The sequence below is a fragment of the Austrofundulus limnaeus genome, unplaced genomic scaffold (genome assembly GCF_001266775.1).
Source record: "Austrofundulus limnaeus strain Quisiro unplaced genomic scaffold, Austrofundulus_limnaeus-1.0 Scaffold43, whole genome shotgun sequence".
In the NCBI taxonomy this organism is placed as follows: Eukaryota; Metazoa; Chordata; class Actinopteri; order Cyprinodontiformes; family Rivulidae; genus Austrofundulus; species Austrofundulus limnaeus.
The window spans coordinates 2570171-2581602 of NW_013952445.1; the positions used below are offsets into that span (position 1 = coordinate 2570171).

The 11432-nt window shown below is 38.9% G+C and overlaps 1 protein-coding gene across 2 annotated transcripts in view; it reads left to right on the forward strand.

Annotated features, from left to right (window-relative positions):
- The window catches only part of LOC106517024 (protein FAM161A), a 4732-nt gene extending 3308 nt beyond the window's left edge, over window positions 1-1424 (forward strand). For both annotated transcript variants that reach the window (XM_014007701.1, XM_014007702.1), the window contains 2 exons: window positions 269-433; window positions 508-1424. In XM_014007701.1, coding sequence (XP_013863155.1) covers window positions 269-433; window positions 508-1228 — 886 coding nt within the window. In that variant the 3' untranslated portion in view covers window positions 1229-1424. The remainder of the gene's footprint in view (window positions 1-268; window positions 434-507) is intronic.
- Window positions 1425-11432: the final 10008 nt, after the last annotated feature.

Here is an 11432-nt window from a genome sequence, read left to right on the forward strand (position 1 = left end):
TATATATACAACTTGTAATGTTTATTCATCGAGATTTAATATTGTTTCAGTAAAATATCTGACTTCAATATTGTGAACTAAGGTTAATCTGAAAGTACCTTAAAAAACCCAAACAATGAAATCACTTTAATCCATTTAATTAAAAGTAATTAGTCTTGAAAGAATATGTTGAAAAACTCCTTATATTTTAATGTGAATTAAAACATATTTAATGTCATTTTCTGTTGTGTGCAGGCATTTATATTTATTTGAACCATCTTTTGGACAGGAAGTGTAGTGGCTCCCTCCTCGGCAGTGGTCCCACCAGGASGCTGCAGAGGATCAACTCCCAGGAAGAGCTGGACTTCCACGATACATCAAGTGGTTCAGACCAGTCAGAACCCTGCGGAGAAGAACTGAACTGGACCTTCAGTCAGGATGAAACATTTGAGAGGTTTGTAACAAGTCAGACTGAGAAGCTAAAATAAGATCATGTAATAAACTTTGTATTCATCTGTTGTCATTCAGAGAAATCCTGTTCAGTCCTGAGCAGCCGACAGCCAAGAAGAACTTCAGATTCCAGTCAAAACCACAAGGGAGAGTGTGCCATCAGACAGGAGCCAGAGTCAGGTCCAACGCCAAAGTCACTGTCCCCAGACCCTTCCAGATGATGCTGAGAGAGGAGGAGAGGAAGAGGCACAGGGTGAGGACGCGCTCCGAGATCGAGCTGGAGAACACGCTGCTGAAACGAGAGCTAGAGGAGCTCAAAGAGTGTCAGAAGAAGTTCMGAGCGACCCCCGCGCCGGCCCACATCCACCTGCCTCTTTACGAAATCATCAGCCGCCGCCCCAGAGGCAACAGCGGCGACCGTTTCAGGGAGCGGAACCGAGAGAGCAACAAGGCCTCACCCAAACCTTTTCAGTTCTTGGAACGAGAGAGGAGGAAGCGGGAGGCCAAGCTTGCTGCGGAGCTGGGGAGCTTTGGTCAGAGAGACGAGTGGCAGCAGGCCTTCAAGGCCAGGGCGGCGCCGAGCTCGGCGTACGGGAACAGACACCAACARCGTCAGGCTGTTTTTATCATGGAGAGGGAAGCTACTGAAGGCCAAAGTGATCAAAGCTCCGACCCGGAGCCGGACGCCCAGCAGTCAGACAGCTCCCCTGACTTCAGCAGGCCGCAGAAACCTCCATCCTCCAAGCCTGTGAAGAAGCAGATAGAGGTGTCCATCCAGATGATGAAGGAGAGGAAGTAGTCCCTCATCAAGAACATCTGCTCACATCTGCAGCAACAACGTGACTRCATTAAAGTAACAATAACTATTTTGTCTGCCACCACCGTTAGTGACCACTGTAGTTTACAACTGTTTATGATTATATATTTTTAGCATGGAGTTCTATTTATCTTGTAGGTTATGGGTCATTGTGAAATAAACTTTATTTTGAAGGACATGTTTCTCTCTTTTGTTCATCTTTCTAAATTCAGACTCAGCAGCTGAAGCTGAACTCGTGGTCACGTGGAATTCTTATCACAATATTTCAACCAAACCAAAAAAAAAATACTGTATGTCTTTTAACATTTTATTAAAAAATATTTGAATTGATGAAGAATTCAAATAAAATCGAAGACAATAAGATTTAAATCTATGTTTCTCGGCCTTGGGATTCCCCCGGATGAGCTGGCCCAAGTGGTTAGAGAGAGAGAGGTCTGGGTCTCTCTGCTTATGCTGCTGCCCCCGAGACCCAACCCCGGATAAGTGGAAGAAAACGGACGGATGGGCAATAAAATTTAACAGAAAATTGTGCAGGAATTACTTTGACTTTTGTACACTTAAGGCTTTGGATAAAGTTTAAGTAGTTAAATAGTTCACTTATAATTTGGTGAGAGATGTTGTTGAGGGATTTATCAGCACTGCAAGAAAGGAAATGAATCTATCAATATTGCACCAGCTCTAACAGCATAACAAGACCCAAGCTGCATTAATGTTTAACAAACTCAGCTTATTTGTTCAGCGCGGTGGGCCACAGTTCACTCATCTTTCAGCTTAGACCAGACGACAAGGCAGGCCAGAGGACGCAGTGCTCCGTCACAGGTCYAACTGCATCAGGGACCAGACAGCAGCAGGTGAGTAGGCTGAAGCAGCCACCTTCAGTTTTTCAAATAAATAAGCATCTAGTCGCTTAATCAGTGTCCAAGAACAATAAATCTGCAGGAAACAGACATTATCAAAGGTAACTTTRGAAGAAATAACCTTGTGGTCAAGAGGTCATCATCAGGAGAGTTCTCCTTCATGCTGCAATCACAAAATTGTTATGATGTGTTGAACACTTCCAGAGGCTGGAACCACCATGCACAGGTTGCAAGACAAGACACACAAAGACAAAACTGATAACACCTGGGGTCAGATCAGACATTCCAGTTAACCAYGCATGTTTTTGGTCTGTGGGAGAAACCAGGTATACATCATATCAATGTCAGAAAATGTCAAATTTGATGAAAAATGAAAAGATTTTAAAACTGGAGTGATGTGTTCATGCCTTTTTTTTGTTCCAGTCAAAAGATTAACTGCAGCGTTTTGAACTATTTGTAAATGCTGCAGGGATGATTGATCTAACCCTACATATAAAGACTTACAATAGTCCAACTGAAAAGTAACAAAAGCATGGATAACCTTCTCAGGGCCGTTGAAAGGGAGATATGGTTTCGCTTTTGCAATGAGTCATAACTCCACTTATCTGTTTGTCCAGTTTGAGATAGCTGTCTATWAGAAACACCTAGTGGGGGCCGCTGAGCAGGAGAGGAAAAACTCCAGCCAGTGAAACCAGGAAAGAACTGTGCCTTTAATACCTCATGTAAACTCCACCCAGAATAAGCTGTCATGGTCAGGTGTAAAGATCGGACAGAAAATTAATGAAAAAGCAACCAAAGTACTACTACTACTGCTACTACCACTACTTCTACTACTACTACTACTAACAACAACAACAAAAAAGTAAAAAAAAAAATCTCTATAGACATTCAGAATGTGGGAACTATAGTTAAAGCTTTAAATGAAAACACCAAAGTCTGAATCTTTAAAAAAAAGTCTTAAAACATTAAGTAGTCACACAAACAACCACCAGATGGAGGTCAAACATTAAAATAACCAATCCTTCAAATGAGAAGAGGAAATAGAAAGAAAAAAAAGAACCTCCTGCATTTTCATGTTCACCCAGCTTGGCAGAGAAGGAGTGTCATTTGTTCCTCCCAGTGAGAGCAGACGTATCTCAGAGCTCAACTCTGATTGTTTCAAGAAGAAAGCACGTTTCCACAAGGAAGCAGCGCTGCTTGTCTGCTGGCTTTATGGGAGCTTTTTATTCTTTTATTCTCCAAATGCTTTGCACAGTTTCAGGGAGGATGAAGTTTGTGGTCTTTTTGCTGGTATATGGTGAGTGAAATCTTTTTTGTCTTCCTTTGTTTTTAACTGAATTACAAAAACCAGTGAGCCTATTGTTGCATGTTCRTTACTGATATGGAGGAAGAAAGGAATCAGGGAGGTGTCAAAAACTGTTTCTTTGGTTTATAAGGGCACTGTCAGATTTGACAGCCTTGGTGATTTCCCCACGTTTTGCCCCACCCATAGTTATTCACCTGAGCGGGAATATTGTCACCATGAGTCAGCTGAATGAAATCAGTGCAGCCCGCATCATGAGCGTCTCCACCTTTATAGTTTTACAAAGGGAATTCATCATCTAGGTAGCACAATTTTTTACTCAGCCTTTCCCTGACCGATTTCAAAAATGTTTTAAATAAAACAGAGGTAATTTCCTTGACTGTCCTTGAGCAGTTCCATCAGCTTAACTAAAATAAAATGTTAAGCTGCATTCTTTAGTAAGGGGGTTTCGTAAAAACAAAAAGGATGCAGGATAGAGACATTCATGWGCTAAATGTTAACTCTTTACCCCAACTTTTAATCTTATGTTAAACTATGCTTATCTTTCCCTGCCATCTGCTACCGATATGCATTACTATGGTTTCTATATTATACCTGGAATAAATAACACAACCACATTGAGCTTTTTGATAATACATGCTTTGTTCTTTTTTTTTTTTTTGTCCCAGTTGGTCAAATCTGGTCCTGTGTCTCTCAGCAAATCAACTGTAGCATCATCCAAATGCTGAGTGGAACAGTTTACATCATCCCAGACTTCCATGCTACAGACTGCATCTACTCTTGGTGCAACATTTCTGTAAGGGTGTAAAAATAAAATGTTTTGTTTTCTGACGGGAAAAAAAAGAACCTGGGACGTCAAACAAATGCTTCAAAACTAGCGTAAAACTGTAAACTGAGAGTATTTTCTAAAAATTATTCTGTGGTTTACAAGATAATGTTTCTTATTGTAGGCAGGCTTCATTTCATGAAGGTTTGTGTGTCAGACAACACCCCAGTCTTAGAGAGTTTACCTTCTCTTGGTTGTCTTTAGAACGTGGTCTTCGCTAACAATGGTGGGAAGATAAATGACTCTGTGGCTGCTTCAAACAAAACATTTCTTCACACCTACAAGTGCTACGAGTGGATGAAATACATGCGCAGCTGCATCTCTGAGGTACGAGGCATTGAGTTAGTCATCATAAAACATATCCTTCATTTTCATTTTCACACTTTCTGCTTCCTTTTTGCCCAGGGTGACGTAAAAACTGTCACATGTGTGGGTGAGTATCTGACGGCTTATACTGTATCAGCTGATAGAAATATCAGCCTTTTTTGCTTTGAGTGTTTGATTTATTCAGACAGTTCAATTTGTTAAATAGTCAGAAGTTTTAAAAAATGTGGAAGAAAAATTATATTGGCGTTGACTTTAACTGGTGACTTGATTAATTTATTTCTGATTGCAGCTAACTGCACAGTCGTCGAATCCTCATTTCTGTCAGCAGGTAAAGGCAACGACCTGATCTGTAAAATGAGATTTCAGTTTAGATGTGTGTCAGGTCAGAAAGTTATTTGTGCTCTTCTTGGTGTCTTCAGCAAAMCACTGGATCACTCTGGTCGCCGGCTGTGTCCTGTTACTGCTCATTCTAATCGTGTGTTGCATTTTCAAAGACAAACTATGCAGGTATTTTTTACTTCCATCTGTCTAAATGTATCGTGTAACCAGCGCTGCCCTAAGGTGTTTAAAGAGAAGTGACGAGTTGGATTATTTGATTTTGCAGCTGCAGCAAACGTCTGTACAGTGCGGTGAACCAAAGGAGCAATCAGGCCAACGAGGAGGAGCTCGAGGTGCAGCATCCCTAAAAAAACAACAACATCTCAATCTTTAGGTTGACTTTGTCAACATTTATTGTTAAATATAATGGTCTGCGTTAGGAACCATTTTCCAGTTTTTATTAGCTTGGAGTTTCTGTTACTTCATTGATTTTTATTTTCCTTTTACATTTTTTAAGTACACCCACCCCACCCACTTAAATCCTGATGTTTTAAAGTGATAAACATATTCATTTAGTTTGTATTATTATAGTTATACCTTTTTGTGTTATATTTTAGATATTTATATTATAGATGTTGAAACTCAATATGCTGCCTATCTTTKCTATATAAGCTTGATTTTACTATCTCAGTATGGAAACTTTAACAAAAAACTATTTCAGATGTTGGAGATATTATTTTCACGTCAAAAAAAAAAAAACAATATAGAGGCAGGTCAATATCAGCTAAATGAGGTCTGTTTTTTTAACTTATGAGAGTTCCTCATGTAGTTTGAGTATTTAGAGGGAAACAAGCCTAAACATTTCTGTTACAAACATTGAATTGATCCTGGATTTCTTGTATAACAAGATACAACAATCCTGCTTCACTTGTCAAACTGCACAACYCACATCCGATTTCCAAAATCTCCTATAAAAAATGCACCAGCAGTATTTAGACATCAAAAAGAAAAAAAAAACAAGTAGGGTTCTTCTTTAGTGAAACGTTTCATCTCTCGTCCAAGAGACGTCTTCAGTCTGATGAGTTTCAGGTGAACTCAGCCTACTAATTTTTTCCTTTTTGATTTTTTTCTACCTGGATTTCTGAGATGCATCAGGACAGTATTTAGACAGTTTGACCGGTTTGTATTTTTTCACAACCATCAGTTTCCTGACAATAACTGGTGCACATGTGAATAGTCTTTGTGGCTGTGGAAGCCTCTTTGCAGCACCAGTGAGTGTCCTTTGAGATCCCAGACCCAGTATTTTTGTAGTAATCTTTTTAYTTTGAATTTGAAAACATATAAGCTGTGAAGGCTTTCATGATGGTGACTATATGCCAACTCTGAACTTTTCATCTCTCTTGACAATCTGAAGCCTTAACAAAAACCTGTAAGTTTGTTACAATGAAACAAATGCCTTTAAATGTTTTTGCATTTCTCAGCACTTCTAAGTTTGTGATACTATACCTGATTTAATGAGTAGTAATTTCTTATATTTAATAGATTATTATTTAAAAGAGTTTGAAATCTGCCACTATTTTATTAAATATTTATATATAAGTGGCTAGTAATATAGTTTTATATTATATACATATGAAATATGTGTATTATTTTTCTATTAAAGTATAGTTTTATACTCCAGAATCCAAAAATGTAAAAACAATAAAGTGAATTTGTTGTTTTCCTTCTTTTACCAGTCAATTTAGTTACAAGTAAAAAAAACAGTTTTACTCTGCTGTACTTGTAGTTTGGATAAAAACATAAAAAATACATGATTTTATGCTATGATTTTATTAAATTGTACCATATTTTGAACATGATGTTGTTTGGTCGTGTTAGTGTGCTGCAGGTTTGAGCCCAGGTTAACTCAGGGAGACTAACGTAAAACAAACCTTTTGTTTGTGTTGCTGTGGTTTACCCCCCGCAGGGGGAACACCCAAAAGAAAAATAACATATTGAATAAGTTGCCTTGTATGCAGCTTCAATTTTGATCATTTCTTTCAAAACAAAGTCACAATCTGCTGTATTACAATATTTTTGATGTGAATTAAAATCTTTTTTCAAACAAAAAAATGAGTGTTTTTTGACAATAAATGAGTTTACATTGATTTACGTCTAATCATCAAGCAGAAGTTAGCAGGAGAAGCTTTTCAAATACAGACTCTACTTATAGAACAAAGACATTATCTTCTATGAAAATATTTATAGTTTGTGCTCAATATGACTGCTCATTACACACATATTACACATGGATTCACAACCACCTCCATTTTGTGTGCCTCGATGTCACTGGTTCTAGAGATGCAACAGTGTTAATCCTGGCAGTTTCGCTGGGATCTGTTAGGATCCCTGTGTTTGTGTTCTCTGTATTGTGCAACCCTTTGTCACATTCAGTCAGGCTAGCTGCCTCCACTACTCATTAACCTTTAACCCTGCTCTATAGTCTCTGGATTAGCTTTCTATCGTGTTCATTTGGCCCCTGTTCCTCAATGACCCCATGAAGTTTGCCACCACTGCAGCCTGTTCATTTGTYAGTAAATCTATTTCAGTGTGTCAGCCTGCATTCTGTCTCCTAAACCTCCAGCCACCTTGATAATAACTACCAGTACATGCATGTGGTGAGTTCAAGGTTGTGAAATAAAGAAAGCAATGAGTGGTGGAGGGTCAGAGATATCAGGTAGGTAAACAGAGCTTTTAACAGTGAGGGTCTCCAGACACAGGACATGATGCATCATYATATTAGACAGGATACAGCTTTTTGTGGATTTGCAAGAAGTCATGTGGTTGTGCGAATGTCTGGAATGTGGGGCAGATAGATGTCACAGTGGCCCAACGTTCAAACGAGTCGCAACATGGGGATGGGTGCTCACACACGCTGTGAGAATTCAGATGGCCAGGACAGAAAACACCAGTGGTGTGCCGTCAGGGCCAGAAAGGCCTCTGCTGGCATAAACACAATCAGAATCTTATATTTATTATAAGAGTTATTAATATTATTATTAGGATATAATTATTTTTGAAATATCTGTTCTCTTCGTTTCATAGTTTTTCTCCTGGCTGCGCAGTTTCCAGCAGCTTGTATGTTTTTGGAGCTTTTATCCAATCATATTCCGATCATCATCTGTTGCTAGRATCCACAAATCTGCCTCAGGCCTTCAGAACCAACAGTAAAGGCACTGGGACACTGAAACCACATGACAGTGAGACTGTTGCTTTGACCAATCAGGTACCGAGGTGAGGACACTAGAGCAGGGATGCTCAAACATTTTCCCTGACAGGGCCAAAATGAAAACCTATCCAGGGCTGCGGGCCAAACACAGTAATATAATACATGGAATACAAATACTTTTTAAAGTAATATTAAAAATATTTTTTAAGTAAAATTTTTTAAGTTTCTCATCATTTGATTGGATGGTCAAAGAACAGGAGTCAGAACCGGTGATGTGCGAAATTCATTTCCCCTGTGAGAATCTGTTCCCCCTACTGGTTAAACTTAAGAGAGAATCACTGGTCCAGCCTTTACATCAGACCAATCGTAAATGGTTAATATGAGGGAGGTGCTCCCAACACAGGGGGGACAAGTTTTCACAGGGGAACTGAATTTTTAACAACAATTTAAATGTTTTATTTAGTTATCAGTTTATTATATAACCGTGTTGATGCTGTTAATGTACGGCAAAGCTGTGGCTGCAGTTGAGAAAACTAAATGTGTTGCTTCAGTGATGACTTTCATTCTGGCTTCATGAGACACGCTGAGACACCTGTCTGTGGTGCAGCAGCATTGTTCTGCATTTCTGTGTATTATTGGTGGTTTTTGTAGCTGTGGTTTCATGTCAAATTGTACAGATTGACTGTAAATTAGAAGGGTTTTCTCTCTTTTTGCATTCAGACCTACAGGACTGTCTTATAGATGTTTTTTATTATAAACTTATTATGTTCGGAGCTGGCAGTCTCTCACTCACTGCTCTTTCTGCCACTGCAGASTCCGCAGTCAGCACCCACCCCACCCCYGCTTCTCCACGTCCAGCAGGTCCRTTCTCTCCCAGTTGAAGGCCTAGGTGTAAAATGCATGGCCCGCCACTGGAAAACACCAAAGGATTGTTGTATTGTGTGTATTTTTACAAACCTACATGACACTGTCTGCGTGTTAGACTGTCACCAAGATCAAACCAAGAGCATTTAGAGAGGCGCTTTAATAAAATGACGATTATCATGGTATGTGATAAAAGTTAGTTTGTTTTATCAGAGATGGCCATCATGGGCCCAATCCTGTGAATATTGTAGTGAGACCCACTGTGTTGATACTTGGTGTGTAAGGTACGACTTCAGGTCACCTTTAGCTGTGAATCAGGAAACCCTGAARGTCAGTGTCTTACTCCTCCAAGAAAACACATGCCCACACAGTACAGATTTCCTGTATACTCTGAGATCAGCTTGTTGCCTGCCAGGTCCCCACGGACTGCCCACTGGTAGATATGGAAAAAAACGTGACTATTCAACTCGTGCAGTTTCGTGCATGCATGAGTCTTCAGTGACCTCTTACAGAGAGATCTCTAGAAAACCAGAGAAAAGAAATGAAATTGTTTATTCAGATGCTGACCTTTTTAAGAGCAAATACAACAAAATCACATTTCCTGTCTGAAGCAGCGCTGCAGACGGTAACGCTGTTTCTCTGCACAACAGTGACTGAGTCACCAAAACCTCTTGGAACTTTAATTTGTCTTGATGCTGTGGTTTAAGACATGACTGAACCTTCAGTCATAAAGCAAAATCATCAATAAGAAGCCATTTGAAATATGAATGAGTGCACTCAGCATGACTGCAGTAGTTTCATAACACTTCCTGTTGACTGTCAATGAAGTGTGAAAACAACTTCCTCAAAGACCTCATTCATAAAAACACCTGATAGTTACTGAGACTAGAGAAGTGAAAACAAGTGTTTTTTTTCCTGAAAAAGTATCAAAAGCTGCCTTTAGAAACATGCTTGTGTGCCATTATCATTAAATTTGCTGATTTAACAATAATGGATACATTCAATAAACTGACCGACCTTTTTTAACTTCTTGTTTGAGAAAGTTTTGAACTTGGTGCACTCTGGTGTATGCAGAGGAATGAAGAAGTTAATAGGAAGTGACTCACCGAGGTAATTATGTTGAAGATGGTGCCCTCCTCTAAAACATCTTCTAGTTACAGCTACAGCTCTTTTCAAAAGGGTTCACTTTATTTGGTCATTCCTGTTAGACCGCAGCACAATCTGGAACTAGAATAGATTTGTGTGAAAGTTGCTTTATTTGACAGACTTTGTGTTCTCCAGCAGGTGACTGTAGATTTGATCTAAATTTAGATCTCTTTGTGCTGTCATGACTGTTGTCATGTTCTGACATCTCACTCTGAGGAGACATTTCTAACACCCAAAGTGTGAACCCTCGGGTTGTTGAGAGGGGAAGTTAAAGATTTTTTTTATAGTTCTGATATATTGTAAGATGAGTGGAGATAATAACTTTACCCCTAAAATGTTAGTTGAATATTCTCTTTTTGATGATGTTGCAAATTTGTCAAATAACAGCAGTTCTAAAAATGTGAATTTTCTGTAATTTACAGTTATATTTTTTGTGACAGTATCAAACAGACAACAGTGCCTGAKATTTCTCAGACACCATTAATAAATCAATCAGATTTCAAGACAAACTCTGTTCAGAGGTTGTCTTTATGCTTCCTGTTATAGAGGGACTTACCAGGAGCATACAGTTTCAAAATGTGTCACAACTTTTAACTGTTGACTGTATGTTTTTGAAACATACAGTCAAAGAGCGGTCTAAACTTTCCAAAGGATTTGTTATGATTGGCTTTTTGGTGTTCTTGTTTGATTGGCTGCCTCATTGTTTCCTGCACCTCAGCACACCTGAGGAAGATTCTCCTAATGAGCCACTGGGGCTTTATAAGGCATCCTGACTGTCAGATCGTCGCTGTTAAACCGGGAAAAGATCCAACAAACCCTCTAAGTCAGTGGTTCCCAAACTTTTTATCTTCTGACCCACAAAATATTCATGGCAAAAACTTGTGACCCCAAATATTACTGGTCTGAGTACACGAACTTCGTTAATAACCCTAAAAACACAGGCTTTTTGACAATCTAAACAGCTTATGCACAAATATAAATACTTATTTATACTTATTTTGTGTTTTTGTGATAGTTATAGGGAAAATATTACATCAGCAATTATTTTATTACCCTTTAAATTGATTTCTGGAGATTATCCAAGGTGCTTCATGACCCATAATTGGGTCCCAAGCCCAACTTTGGGAACCAAAGTACAGTGGTTCCCAAACTTTTCAGCTTTTGATCCACAAAAATAACAGTAGCAGAGACMTGTGCCCACAGCTATCTTTGGATGATAAACATTTGTATCCGGTCAACAAAACATGGGCATAGTAACAATATTTTTATACTACATTTATCCATTTTAAATACACTAACCTCACTCCTTTGTAACAACTAAGGCAAAAGTGTAATTA